Here is a 16,072-nt window from a genome sequence, read left to right as displayed (position 1 = left end):
CTGGTACTTATCATTAGCACCTTCATAGTTTGGCCTCTCACCGTGTCAATCATCTATGGCCTCGAGGTGATAACAATGCGATCAGGCATGGCAATCGACCTTCTCAGACAATACCCTGATTATGTTTACAAGTTATCCAAGTAACTTTCCTTCGATGGTTTGAATATAAATAAAATACTAGTACGTGAACACCCCACAATCATTTATTGAAGTTCCACGTCCATGTGCTTGCAACACCATGAATAAGTGAATGAATGTTTTACCCGTGTACGTGAGTTAGAAATCAATGCTATTGTGTTAGCATGATTGACTGACTACAAAATCAAATACGGGTGTGGACCAAAGGAAAAAAATATCACATTTACATATTTTCATAACAAGCGCAAGCCATAAAATTCATTTGCATCAATGCATTCCCACTTGCACATGTGCTAAAATATGTATGCGCCTAACTTTCTCGTTTTACAGTTAAGTAATTTAACAGAATTTCAAATCAAATTTAAAAAACCCTCGATCTCTTGAAAAGTCATAAAATATTTAAATATAGTCTTATAAATTGAAAAGTAGGTCACGGTGACCTACTTTTAAGTCAACCTTCTCTGAGGACCCAAGATACATCAACTGACAAATTTTCATGATTCTAGGCCAAGTAGTACCTTTAATATTTAAATATAGCCATTAAATTTCAAAAGTAGGTCACAGTGACCTAATTTTTCAGTTTACGATTTTCGAGGACCTAAGATGCATCAACTTACAAAGTTTTATTATCATAGACCTTAAAATGTCCAAATTATGCCTCTAAACGCTTTGAAATTGAATGCCTGTAAAGTTCAAAAAGTAGGTCACTGTGACCTACTTTTTACTAACTATGTTTTATGGCCCCAAGATTTATCATCTTACAAGATTTAATGATTCTAAACCTCTCAGTATTCAAATTAATGACCTTAATTGTTTTGAAAAAGATTAGCCATAAAATTCAAAAAGTAGGTCAAGGTGACCAACTTTTTAGATGACATACTCAGAGGCCCCAAGATACATCAACGGACAAAGTTTGATGATCATAAGCCTTAAATTGTTCAAAATATGCCTCTAAATCATTTTGAAAAAGAATGACCGCAAAATTTAACAAGAGGCCCATGGGCCACATCGCTCACCTGAGCATATTGGCTAGGAAAAAAAAAGATGCAAAAATCAGTTCAGTATTGAACAGTTTACCGGTGGGGGGGGGGGGGGGGGGGTAATTTTAAAAGCAGAAGATTTTTTCCCATATTTTCATTTGTAAAAATTTGATCCCCCATTGTGGCCCCCATCCTACCCCCCTGGGCCCTCATTTGAACAAATTTCATTCTACACTACCCAAGGATGCCTCCATATCAATAATCAATTTGACTAATCATAGCTTATCTGTTCTTGAGAAAAAGATTTTTTCCTATATATTCCTCTGTAAATTTTGATCACCCATTGTGACCCCACCCTACTCCCGGGGGTCATGATTTGAAAAAAAACTTGAATCTACACTACCTGAGGATGCTTCCATATAAATATGACCAATCATGGCTTTGCTGTTCTTAAAAAGAAGATTTTTAAAGATATTCTCCTATATATTTCTACGTAAGACTTTGATCCCCCATTGTGGCCCCCCCCTACCCCCGGGGGTCATGATTTGAACAAACTTGAATCTACACTACCTGAGGATGCTTCCATATAAATATGACCAATCATGGCTTTGCTGTTCTTAAGAAGAAGATTTTTAAAGATATTTTCCTATATATTTCTATGTAAAACTTTGATCCCCCATTGTGGCCCCACCCTACCCCCGGGGGTCATGATTTGAACAAACTTGAATCTACACTACCTGAGGATGCTTCAATATAAATATGACCAATCATGGCTTTGCTGTTTTTAAGAAGAAGATTTTTAAAGATATTTTCCTATATATTTCTATGTAAAACTTTGATCCCCCATTGTGGCCCCATCCTATCCCCAGGGGTCATGATTTGAACAAACTTGAATCTACACTACCTGAGGATGCTTCAATATAAATATGACCAATCATGGCTTTACTGTTCTTAAGAAGAAGATTTCTAAAGATATTCTCCTATATATTTCTACGTAAGACTTTGATCCCCCATAGTGGCCCCACCCTACCCCCAGGGGTCATGATTTGAACAAACTTGAATCTACACTACCTGAGGATGCTTCCATATAAATATGACCAATCATGGCTTTGCTGTTCTTAAGAAGAAGATTTTTAAAGATATTTTCCTATATATTTCTATGTAAAACTTTGATCCCCCATCGTGGCCCCACCCTACCCCCGGGGGTCATGATTTGAACAAACTTGAATCTACACTACCTGAGGATGTTTCCACATAAGTTTCATCTTTCCTGGCCCTGTGGTTCTTGAGAAGAAGATTTTTAAATGATGCCATTATTTTTTCACTAATTCCTAATTATCTCCCCTTGAAAGAGGGCGTGGCCCTTCATTTGAACAAACTTGAATCCCCTTCACCCAAGGATACTTTGTGGCAAGTTTGGTTGAATTTGGCCCAGTGGTTCTTGAGAAGAAGTCAAAATGTGAAAAGTTTACAGACAGACGGACGCCGTACAAAATGTGATCAGAAAAGCTCACTTGAGCCTTCGGCTCAGGTGAGCTAAAAAGTAGGTCACTGGAACTACTTTTGAGTCAACATGATATGAGGTCCTTAGATGCATCAACTGAAAAGAGTTAATGATCCTAGTCCTCATAGTAAGCAAAATATCAACATTTTAATAAAATGTAATTTTTGGTCAATTTTGAAGTGATCTTGAGACCACGCCCTTTGCCCCAGGGTGATTCCCTGTGCAAATTTTAATCTACAACATATCCTCATCCTTTTGTGTAAGTTTGGTGATAATCTGCCCAGTGGTTCTTGAGAAGAAGATTTCTTAGCAACCAGTACTTTTGTTTCTATTTTCCTAATTATCTCCCCTTGTTTAAGGGTCACAACCTTAGTTTTAGTATAAATGGGGGCCTAGGACTGCACAAATGGCCATAGCATTAGCTCTTTGAGCCTTTGGCTCAGAAGAGCTAATAAACAGGAGCCCTTGGGCCAAGGATACCCTGTGACAAATTAGACAATTATTGGCCAAGGGGTTCTTGAGTTATGGCCCATATTCTAAAAAGTTTATGCATACCACACAAATGGTCATAGCATTAGCTCTTTGAGCCTTTGGCTCAGAACAGCTAAAAAGTTTATGCACACTGCACAAACTGCTATATCATTAGCTCTTTAAGCCTTTGGCTTAGATTAGCTAAAAAGCTAACTTGAGCTTTCAGCTCAGGTGAGCTAAACACAAAGTGTGACAGACAGACAGCTGGACAGACTGAAGGATGAACATTACATTTTTATGGTGGATTTTTAATTCTGAAATGCAAGACAATGATAAATGATAAACTTTTCATCGTTTGGAAATTTAGACATAATATACATACCTCACAAACACAGAGCACTGGCCCTTCTAATGCAGGATCTTTTCTATAACAGATAACATCAGCCTTAGATGTCACAGTTCTTCCCATGATCTGTGCCTTTTTTGTACTAATGAATGGCTGGGTACTACAAAAAAAATCTTCCTGTTTAAGAGTTATACACATGTTAAAAAACATAATTAGTGTTTTTTTTCCTTTTGTGCCATGTGGGAGGGGATTTAGCAGTCACAAGAGACTTAAGTCTAAGACATGAAATAAACTGAACAGGAACAGTACCTACATTTAAAGGATACATGATATGATATGATACACGCAAGGTACGATAAACGCACGATACGACAGGATACACATACGATGTGACAGGATGCATGCACAATACGATAAACACAAAACATGATAAATTGAAAATATGATAAACACAAAACACAAAGACCTGATAAATGATATTCACAATTGGATAAAGGGAAAACCTGATAGGATTGTTTCAAAATCCAAATTTTTTTAGCAAGATGAATTGTTTCCTTTTTTGATATACTGTAGTATGCTAATTTTAAATACAGGTAAACTTCGTTATCCCGACATCGCCGGGACCATCGGAAAATGTCGAGATATCCGAGGTGTCGAGATATCAGAGTTGAGACTTGACGTCCAAGATTTCACTCCATAACCAAACAAGCTTATTATACGTACATGACTTCAATATAGACTGTAGGTCAACTTATTTCAGCAATCCCTCTATTTTTATTAAAAATATAAGATCTTATTTTTAAAAATCTTATTTATAAAACCTGTTCTTCCTCTTTATCGAAATCGTTCTAAATTTTTGTAGTTTTCCATCCAGCATTCGCGTGTTACTTGCTTTTTTGTCAGAACAGGATACAAAATGCGCTCTATAAACTTCGAACCGTACCGTATAAACATGATAAAGTTGACATCCGAGACACGAAAACATATTAAATGCATATTTTTTTTTTCTTATTTCATTCAGGAAGAATGTGCATTAATATTAATTTTTTTTAAAGAGATTTGTGTATCAAAACTAACGTAGTGATTATACAGATGCATGAATTACGGATGATTCGGTTAATCGTGTCGTTAATCGGATTATTTCCTGTTGAATGCATTTTAAGTACAAAATATTATTAGAACATCGTTTAATTCTTTAGTTTGAATTTATTCAATATGTTTATTATTCTTTGTAATTTAGTTATCTTTTTCAATTTTAAAAGTTATGTTAGGTTTCGACATAAATAAACTCCTGTAAATTTAAGCAGAATCGTGTAGATTTATCAGTGATATTACCCAAGCTGAACATTAAGCAATTAACGTCTCAAAGACGCCGAGGGGGCTTTGGATTCACCTACAAACACAGTCTATAGAATTAATTAAGCAGCGTGCAGTCAAAACATGGGTGTGAAAGGTGTGAATTTTTGACGATGTCGAGATACCCGGAGCCGTCCGTGCGTGACGAGCGACCCTATCTGACAAACAGTTAGGTTCAGTGGAGCAGAAAATTGCCGATGTCGACATATACCAGGTAAATTTTGCTCTTTGGACTGTGAATATACGTCGAGATAACCAGGGTTGTCGAGATTACCGAGGTCGACATATCAGAGTTTTTGCAAATAATTTATATAGTAAATACTGCCGGGACCGCGGACGGACATCGACATATCCCAGGTTGTCAATATATCCGATGTCGAGATACTGAAGTTTACCTGTACTTGCAAACCTGCAAGTTTAAATGATAAAATAAATTAAATTTATTATACACATGTAAAACATTTGATGTAGCTATGCTTTGTAAAGAAAACCTGTTTATTTTTTTTTTTTCAATAATTTAGTGGATCATCATCAAATTCAAACTGTTATTCCACTCAATGGTGGAATTTTTCGATTATTATTGTCTAAATTTTCATTAAACTTGAATTATGAGTTGTTAGAATTAATAAAGCTTTAAGCACTTGACTTGAAAAATGTTTATTGCTTTGACAATGACTGCGCACTGGACTGTGATTAAAACATCACTCCTACAGAAATATATCACACATCTGGTACACAAATATAGAAACCATTTACATAAACGAAAGTGGTTTTTCCAAGTACATACATGTATAAATGAAGAGAGACTGACTGAAAGAAACTGACATAGAAATCAAATTTAACATAATTAATAAACTAGTTTTTTCCCCTGAAAACTAGGTGTCTTTAAAACCATTAGGACAACTTAAGTATGAAATTCAAACACAAACAATTGTGCTAGAATTTCATACTGAAAATGTGACATAATTAATTAGTTCCTTTCACATAAAGTGGTCAGGACAATTATTCAAAATTAAGAAAATAATTTACCAGTATTTAAAAATTTATGAACTTTTTAACACTTAGTGATGTACAGTACCCCCAAAAATTGAAATTATTTGCAATCTTACACTAAAATATCATAAACCTTTCAATTTATTTACTATTTTGTAAAGATTGTCAGAACAAAATAATTAAGAAAATGGATACAAATTACTAGTATGGTACATAAAAGCCTTCGTTAATGTGTAAAGTGATACTGTTCCTGTATTTCAAGAGATCTTAACAAATAAACAAGAATACAAATTTTACATTTTCTGTTCAAGGAAATTCTGAAAGAATTCCTATGTCTCAGTCACGATTAAAAAATTAAGACTTTTATTTGTCATGTTTGTTAGGTCTTAGAATTTTACATTTTCAGTTTGAGGAAATTCTGTAAGAATTCCTACATCCTATGTCTCAGTCATGATTAACAAGAGGCCCAAGGGCCTTGAATCGCTCTTCTGATAAACTGTACAACCTATCACTTCTATTTGAGGCCTCTAAGTATCCTGTATATTTAGATAAAGCCTTGAAATTCCAAAAGTAGGTCATCATGATCTACATTTTAGATAAACACTCTGAGAACCCAGGATGATTCTAAGCCAATCAGTACCTGAGAGTTGGTCATGGTGACCTACTTATCACTTGTCATTCTCTGAGGACCCAAGATGCATTAACTAAGTTTGATGATTCTAAGCCAATTAAAACCTAAAATATTTTTTACATTATAACCATAAAATTTCAAAACTAGGTCACAATGACCTACTTTTCAGATGACATACTTCAAGGACCCAAGATGCATCAACTGACAAAGTTTGATGATTCTAAGCCAATAAGTACCTGATATATTTAAATAACGCCATAAATTTTCAAAAGAAGGTCATTGTAACCTACTTTTCAGTTGTCATACTCCGATGACCCAAGATGCATCAACTGACAAAGTTTGATGATTCTAAGCCAATTAGTATCCGAAATATTTAATTATAGTCATATAAATTGAAAAGTAGATCTCGGGGACCTACTTTTCAGTCGACCTTCTCCGGGGACCCAAGATGCATCAACTGACAAATTTTGATGATTCTAAGCCAAATAGTACCGGAAAATATTAAATACAGCCATAAAATTTCAAAAGTAGGTCAGAGTGACCTACTTTTTAGTTATTGTACTCCGAGGACCTGAGATGCATCAACTGACAAATTTTGATGATTCTAAGCCAAATAGTACCCGAAATATTTAATTAAAGCCATAGATTTTGAAAAGTAGGTCACAGTGACCTACTTTTCAGTCGACCTAATTCCAAGACCCAAGATGCATCAACTGACAAAGTTTGATGATTCTAAGCCAAATAGTATATGAAATATTTCATTAAAGCCATAAATTTTCAAAAGTAGGTCACAGTGACCTACTTTTCAGTCAACCTACTCTGAAGATCCAAGATGCATCAACTGACAAAGTTTGAGGATTCTAAGCCAATTAGTACCCGAAATATTTAATTATAGTCATATAAATTGAAAAGTAGATCACAGAGATTTACTTTTCAGTTGATATTTTTTGAGGACCCAAGATGCATCCACTTACTAAGTTTTATGATCATAGGTCTTAAAATGTCCAAATTATGCCTCTAAAATGCTTTGAAATTGAATGCCTTCAAAGTTCAAAAAGTAGTTCACTGTGAACTACTTTTTAATAAATATGTTTTATGGCCCCAAGATGCATCATCTTACAAGATTTGATGATTCTAAACCTCTAAGTATTCGAATTAATGACCTTAATTGTTTTGAAAAAGATAAGCCATAAAATTCAAAAATTAGGTCAAGGTGACCTACTTTTTAGTCGACGTACTCCAAGGACCCAAGATACATCAACTGACAAAGTTTGCTGATCATAGGCCTAAAATTGTTCAAAATATGCCTCTAAATCATTTTGAAAAAGAATGACCGCAAAATTTGAAAAGTAGGTCACCGTGACCTACTTTTGATTCAACATGGTATGAGGTCCTTAGATGCATCAACTGACAAGATTTGATGATCCTAGTCTTTAAAGTAAGCAAAATATCAACATTTTAATAAAATGTAATTTTTGGTCAACTTTGAAGTGACCTTGAGACCACGCCCTTTGCCCCAGGGTGATGCCTTGAACAATTTTTAATCTTCAACATATCCTCATCCTTTATGTAAGTTTGGTGAAAATCTGCCCAGTGGTTCTTGAGAAGAAGATTTTTTAGCAACCAGTACTTTTGTTTCTATTTTCCTAATTATCTCCCCTTGTTTAAGGGTCACAACCCTAGTTTTAGTATAAATGGGAGGCCTTGGGCCAAGGATACCCTGTGACAAATTTGACAATAATTGGCCAAGGGGTTCTTGAGTTATGGCCCATATTCTAAAAAGTTTATGCACACCGCACGCTGCACACCGCACAAATGGCCATAGCATTAGCTCTTTGAGCCTTTGGCTCAGAAGAGCTAAAAAACTGAGTACTTTTATTCATAAGGTCTTAAATATATATTGGCCTAGATATACATATTTGTTGTTGTAGTAATCTTGATCTGGAGTGACAGTGAATGATTTTACAAAAAAAAAAACATTTATTTTCCTGTTCATCATTTTAGGCCCTAGATACCTCAGACACTTGTGTCAATGAAGCCCCAAATTCTCAACAATCTTGATCATATCCTGTAAAGCTAAAGTTGAATCGCGATCATTGAATTGTGAATTTTATGAGGTTGGAATTATTCATTAAAAATTTATTCTTGAAACTTTCCTCTCGCAAGTTGTAGCTGTAGCCTTGTACAGTAGTTGTAGTACGTACTTGATCAAATAAAACTTCCATGAAAAAAAGAGCACACTCAAGGGAAGTTACTCTAGATCATGTAGATACCGGTAGTTGTGATAAAATCTGTAGTACGGATTTTGCTTACAAACCCCAGCAAAATCCCAATGACAGAAATTTAATACATGTAGCTGGCAAAATTTCTTGTATCGGTGGTTAATTTTGCCAGTTGTTGGCTCTTATTGAAAACACTGCTAATATACCCCCCCCCTTCCAACAATAAATTATGGCTTATGACTTTTGTTTGCTCGTCAAAATATTTCTTTGTAGATGCTCCTCACAAAAAAAAACTTCCTACTTATGTCTGCATGATAAATATTTTCAATCAACAGAATATGTATCTATTTATATTGCTGTCTATGGTCATGATCATGATGGTAACCTTACATATACAGTACCAACCAGACCCAACCTGATAGACAGCAGTCCAAGAGCAGTCCTGTGGACTGCTTTCTGGGACTGCTATAGCAGTCCCACAGCGGTCCCAGTAAGCAGTCCCAGCAGTCCCAGTAAGCATGATTAATAAATCAATGGGCGGAGCTTAGTCATAGCTGAGATTACACAGTGTATCAACAATGTCAGTAATATAAAGGCAGTTGAAATTTAATAATAATTTGAGAAAAGTTACATGTACAGCATACTTGCAATTCTTATGTAATTTTTCTGAATAATAAACAAAATTACAGTATACATAAGAAACAAGCTAATTCAGAGAATTTGTGTCCCCCACTTAGGGAAAACAGAAGAGCATGCGCAGTCCCCCCCTCCCCCTGGATTTGTAGAATTATTAAATGTATACGTGTACATGTATATTGAAGCAAATAAAAATGCCAATATGGATATAAAAATTTGATTGCTTATTCTTTAATATGTGTATAGAAGATTCTTTTTATATAGAACATTTATCAAACTGTAATAATGATTTTATGATTTTGTTTAAGCCAGACGTCATAACTTTTTCATTTCACATGCTGAATACTATTATTTAATAAATCCAAAAAAAAAAAATAAATTAAAAAGAAAACTAGAAATATGTCCATAGGACACAAATGCCCCGCTGAGGGTATATTAGTAATGCAACATTTTAACACAAATTGAGAAAAGTGAGGTAAGGTCAAAGGAAAGGTCAAGGTCAAAAAATATTGATGCAGTTGAATAGTTAAGTTTGACACTAATTTAAGAAAAGTGAGGTCAACGTCAAAGGAAAGGTCAAGGTCAAAAATTCTTGATGCAGTTGAAAAGGTTACATCAGTATGTATTAGCATATGAAGTTTGATAAAAAAAATTATGGTTTCTTTAAAACTGAGCTTAACACTAATTTATGAAAAGTGAGGTCAAGGTCAAAGGAAAGGTCAAGGTAAAAAAAATATTGAAGCAGTTGAATAGCTCACATCATTATGTACTAGCATATGAAGTTTGACACTAATTTAAGAAAAGTGAGGTCAAGGTCAAAGGAAAAGTCAAGGTCAAACAAGAGGCCCATGGGCCACATCGCTCACCTGAGTAACTTTGGCCATGCTGTTCTTTACCAGATTTCCCCCCTTTTAATATACCTATTGTGGCCCCGCCCAACCCCCGGGGGTCAAAATCTAAACAATTTAGAATCTACACTACCTCAGGATGCTTCTAAATATGTCTCAGCTTTATTGGTCGAGTGGTTCTTGAAAAGAAGATTTTTAAATATTTTTCTTATATATTTCAATGTAAAACTTGGATTCCCTATTGTGTCCCGCCCTACCCCCAGGGGTCAAGATTTGAACAATTTATAATCTACAGGATGCTTCAATATAAGTTTCAGCTTTTCTGGCCCAGTGGTTCTTGAGAAGAAGATTTTTAAAGATTTTTCCTATATATTTCAATGTAAAACTTGGATTCCCTATTGTGGCCCCGCCCTACCCCCGGGGGTCATGATTTGAACAATTTAGAATCTACACTACCCCAGGATGCTTCCATATAAGTTTAAGCTTTTCTGCCCCTGTGGTTCTTGAGAAGAAGATTTTTTAAGATTTTTCTTATGTATTTCAATGTAAAACTTGAATTCCCTATTGTGGCCCCGCCCTACCCCCGGGGGTCATGATTTTAACAATTTAGAATCTACACTATCCCAGGATGCTTCCACATAAGTTTCAGCTTTTCTGGCCCAGTGGTTCTTGAGAAGAAGATTTTTTTAATGAACCCACCCTATTTTTGTCTTTTCTTGATTATCTCCCCTTGTAAGGGGACTTGGCCCTTTATTTTAACAATTTACACTCCCCTTCACCCAAGGATACTTTGTACCAAGTTTGGTTAAAATTGGCCCAGTGGTTCTTGAGAAGAAGTTGAAAATGTGAAAAGTTTACAGACGGACGGACAGACGGACGGACGGACAGACGGACAGACGGACGGACGACGGACAACGGGTGATCAGAAAAGCTCACTTGAGCTTTCAGCTCAGGTGAGCTAAAAATGTTGATGCAGTTGAAGAGCTCTCATCAGTATATATCAGCATATGAAGTTTGATAACACTATCTTCAATGGTATCTTTAAAACTGAGCTAAAAACTTATTTAAGAAAAGTGAGGTCAAGGTCAAAGGAAAGTTCAAGGTAAAAAATATTGAAGCAGTTGAAAAGCTCTCATCAGTATGTATCAGCATATGAAGTTTGTTAAAAATATCTTGAATGGTTTCATTAAAACTGAGCTAAACAATAATTTAAGAAAAGTGAGGTCAAGGTCAAAAGAAAGGTCAAGGTCAAAAAATGTTGATGCAGTTGAATAGCTTACATCAGTATGTATCAACATATGAAGTTTGATTACACTATTTTGAATGGTATCTTTAAAACTGAGTTAAACACTAATTTAAGAAAAGTGATGTCAAGGTCAAAGAAGAGGTCAAGGTCAAAAAATGTTGATGCAGTTGCATAGCTCTCATCCATATCTATTAGCATATGAAGTTTGATAAAAATATCTTGGATAGTTTCTTTGAAACTGAGCTTTGAACAGAGCTAAACGCAAAGTATGACGGAAGGGCAGACGGAAGGACAGAAGGACAGAAGACGGACATGACAAACACTATATGTCCCGGCCATATTCATGGCGGGGCATAAAAAGGATCGTCCGGGATTTAAACCTGGTACCTCTCACTTGCTAAGTGAGAGTTATACCTCTTAGACCACGGAGGCACTTGATTATACAGGAAATTAAATGCAAACATTAGGTCACATATAATGTTTATATTCACGTTCGATATTGTCAAAATTTTACACAATACATGGTGTCTAATTAAGCCTTTACTAAACAGTTCTAATAGATGTAATTAGAATAAAAAGTCCGCCGACAATCCGTATTATGCATAATAACTCTCCACATGCCCCTGTGCTAAAAATAGTGCCAAGCGACTTTTAATACAATAAATAAATTAAAAAAAAAAAAAACGGGGCGGGGCACTTTGAGAGGGGCAAGAGAGGCCATAGGGAGTTTTGGAATAAAATTTCATTGCAAAAGCTTCTTGAGATATCGCCTGGATACGAAAATGATACACGCAGACGGAATGTATGAATTAACGACCTTGAACTTTGACCTTTTGACCTCAAAAACAATAGGAGTCTTCCTTAGGCCACAGGGAGTTGTTAGGTAAAATTTCATTGCAAAAGCTCAAAAGATTCTCGAGATATCAATCGGAAACGAAAGTATTAAAACAGACAGAATTTATTACTTTATGACCTTGACCTTTGGACCTCAAAATCAATAGGGTTCTTCTTTAGGCCATAGGGAGTTGCTATGCAAAATTTCTTTGCGAAAGCTCAAAGGGTTCTCATGATATCGCACGGAAACAAAAGTATTAAAGACAGACAGAAATACAGACGGACAGATGGACAGACACCCAAATTAATATAACCCACTTTCAGTGAAAGCGGGGGACAAAAATAAATAAATAATAATAATAATAATAAAAGAAAAGAGACTTTCGCACTAAATACACTATAATAACATCTGTAGCATATTAACTTAAAACCAAATTAAACCATTGTTTATCAAAGGACAAGATAGGCTAAGATCCCTTTTTGGCCCCTGGTTTGAGTGTCTTTTGGAATGATGCAACAGTTTATCAATAAAAACCTGTTGTCACCCATGGCACAAAATGAGTATTGGTTCTAAGTTATGGGATACTTAAGGTCACAGGAAAAGTCAGAAAATTTGTCAATTTCCGAATTTTCTCATTTTTATGCAAATTTTCATCGATTTTACGGCACATTTTGTTTCAGAAAACATAGAGCACACTCTTGCCTATCTACCAAATTTATATATTTTCATACACTAGTATCAGATGCATCTTGTGTATAAAAATCTCAGATAGGCAAGCTTGTGCTCTATGTTTCCCGAAGTGAAAAGTATCTCAAATTTGACGAAATTCCACCAAAATTGAGGAAATTCGGGAAAATGCCCCACTTCTGCACCCGATTGTGACCTCTTTGTAAGCTTTGAATCAAAATTAGTGCTGGTTTTTAAACAAGCATCATTTTAAGTTCTTAACTACCAACCATCACAGTTTTAACTGTGTTCTGATTTTTACATCAAATAAGGGGCCTGATTCAGCTGTTACCATACCTTGTCCTTTATTTATTGACAATGGCTACTGTACATATATATATATATATATATATATATATATATATATATATATATATATATATATATATATATATATATATATATATATATATATATATATATATATATATATATATATTTATAGAAAATTAATCATGTGCTAAATAAAATGAATGGCTTATTTTTAGACTAGAATTTAATGACTGAGAAATAGATCCTACAATTATAGAGCAAAGCCAATTCCCATATTACTCCGTATATGTTTTCCACTGACATTGAAGCTTGAGAAAATATACATGTGTATCATGAATCTGACTTTATCAAATTATAAATACATTTATTACATTGAACACTTAGTTCTGTTACGTGTATATATGTAAGTATACTTACTACTTTATGTTTAAGAATCTATGATAAATAAACCAAAAAGAAGTTCTACCTCTTGTGAATCTGACTGTTCAAAGAAAATTACAATATTTTTATTTCTGACAAAAAAAAAACTAAATAATTTCAACAAATCGATGAATTAAAACTAGAAATATGTCAATAGGACATGAATGCCCCGTGAGTGTATATAAGTAATGCAACATGAAAATTTGGATTAGTGTATGAAGTTTGATGAGAATATCTTGAATAGTTTTGTTAAAATTGAAATTGAAATCTTAAAACATAGGTAATCAGAGATTACAGAGTTCACCTCCACGAATGTTGTCTCTAATTAAGGCAAACCACACGAAACTAATAATCTACTAGTGTGCATCCCTAGATGCAACATTTATGCAATTTGGGTCTGATAGGGCATGCAGTTACTTGGGAATGGACTTATCTAAAAACTTTAAGCTAGTCACTCATCCAGAAAATGTAAGTCAAATCCAGCATCTGAAGCAAGTTTGAGAGTGTTCGTCCCTTGATGCATCATCCATGCAAGTTTGGTTCAGATAGGCCTCATAGTTACTTGGAAATGAGATCTGCTCCAAAAACTTTAACCTGGTCACTCATCCAGAAAATGTAGGTCAGAGCCAGCATCCAAAGCAAGACCAGTAGTGTGCATCCTTAGATGTATCATCCATGCAAGTTTGGTCAACATAGGGCTTATAGTTACTTAAAAATAAGATCTGCTCCAAAAACTTTAACCTGGTCACATATCCGGAAAATATAGGTCAGATCCAGCATCCGAAGCAAGTCCAGTAGTGTGCATCCTTAGATGTATCATCCATGCAAGTTTGGTCAACATAGGACTTAAAGGTACTTGGAAATGAGACCTGCTCCATAAACTTTAACTTGCTCCAAAAACTTTAACCTGCTCCAAAAATATTAACCTGGTCATTCTTTAGCTGAAATTGCAGCATCTGAAACCTTGACTGGTACAATGAAACACACTAGAAGCATCCCCCATGCATCTTTGATTAATATATGGCATAGAAGTACTTGAAAAGAAAACTGCTCCCAAAACTTTAACCTGGGACGTCGACACCGACGCGGAGGCTATTACATAAGCTCCCCCAACTTTGTTGAGGTGAGCTAAAAATGGATATAGATGATAAATTCTCACCATATTATGTATAAGTGCATAAGCTTACATAAAAATATCTAAAATGGTTTCTTTAAAACTAAGCAAAATGCAAATTAAAGAGAAGTGAGGTCAAAAGTCACAGAAAGTGTAAGCTAGGTCAAAAGTTTTTGATATAGTCAAATAGCTCTCACTAAAAGGTATCAGCATATTAAGTTTGATACAAGATGTGTTTGTGAAACACTGATGCCCCTGTATGGCAGCTTATGGCAAAGGTTAAAGTAAATTTTCTCATATGCAAGTCAAAATCCAGGCCATAAGATGAAAAATGTTGGTACCCAAAGAAAGGTCTTGTCTCGAGAAATACCTGTGAAATTTGAAAGCCCTAGCTGCAACTGTTCAAAAGTTATGGCGAAGGTTAAAGTTTTTTAAAAGTAAGTAAAACGTCAAGGTCAAGGTCAAAGGTGTTGGTATCCAAAGGAAGGTCTTGTCACAAGGATTTCATATGTGAAGTATGAAAGCCATAGAATCAATCATTCAAAAGTTATGGCCAAGGTTAAAGTTTTTAAAAGTAGGTCAAACTTCTAGGTGAAGGTCAAAGTGGTTGGTATACAAAGGAAGGTCTTGTCACAAGGATTACATATGTGAAGTATGAAAGCCCTAGCTCCAACCATTCAAAAGTTATGGCCAAGGTTATAGTTTTTCAAAAGTAGGTCAAACTCCAAGGTCAAGGTCAAAAGGTCAAAATTGTTGGTATCCCAACGAAGGCCTTGCCACAAAGAATACACATGTGAAGTTTGAAAGCCCTAGCACCAACTGTTCAGAAGTTATGGCCAAGGTTAAAGTCTCATAATTTTTTTTGTGGGTCAAACTCCAAGGTCAAGGTCAAATATGATGGTACATAAGGAAAGGTCTTGTTACAAGGAATACACATGTGAAATATGAAAGTCATAGCTCCAACCAATCAAAAGTTATGGGCAAGGTTAAAGCTGACAACAGACAGACAGACAAACAGATAAACAGACAAACAGACAGGACAAAAACAATATACCCCCAGGATCTTTCATTCCAGGGGCATAAAAGATATTTTGAATGGTTTAGTTAAAGCTGAGCTAAACACTAATTTAAGAAAAGTGAGGTCAAGGTCAAAGGAAAGGTCAAGGTCAAAAAATGTTGATGCAGTTGAATAGCTTACTTCAGTATGTATCAGCATATGAATTGGATAAAACAATCCTGAATGGTTTCTTTAAAACTGAGCTAAAAACTAATTTAAGAAAATTGAGATCAAGGTCAAAGGAAAAGTCAAGGTCAAAAAGTGTTGTAGCAGTTG

At 35.1% G+C, this 16,072-nt stretch overlaps 1 protein-coding gene across 1 annotated transcript in view; it reads right to left on the bottom strand.

Moving 5' to 3' along the window:
- Positions 1–16,072, bottom strand: part of LOC133203892 (uncharacterized) — a 94,215-nt gene that overhangs the window by 45,069 nt on the left and 33,074 nt on the right. Inside the window, exon 4 of the mRNA XM_061339689.1 lies at positions 3,476–3,599. Within this exon, the coding sequence (XP_061195673.1) occupies positions 3,476–3,599 (124 nt within the window). The remainder of the gene's footprint in view (positions 1–3,475; positions 3,600–16,072) is intronic.

This window comes from Saccostrea echinata, unplaced genomic scaffold (assembly GCF_033153115.1).
Source record: "Saccostrea echinata isolate AGI-Se365-2 ecotype Australia unplaced genomic scaffold, CSIRO_AGI_Sech_v1 ptg000052l, whole genome shotgun sequence".
Classification (NCBI taxonomy): domain Eukaryota; kingdom Metazoa; phylum Mollusca; class Bivalvia; order Ostreida; family Ostreidae; genus Saccostrea; species Saccostrea echinata.
This window is presented reverse-complemented; position numbering and strand designations above follow the sequence as displayed.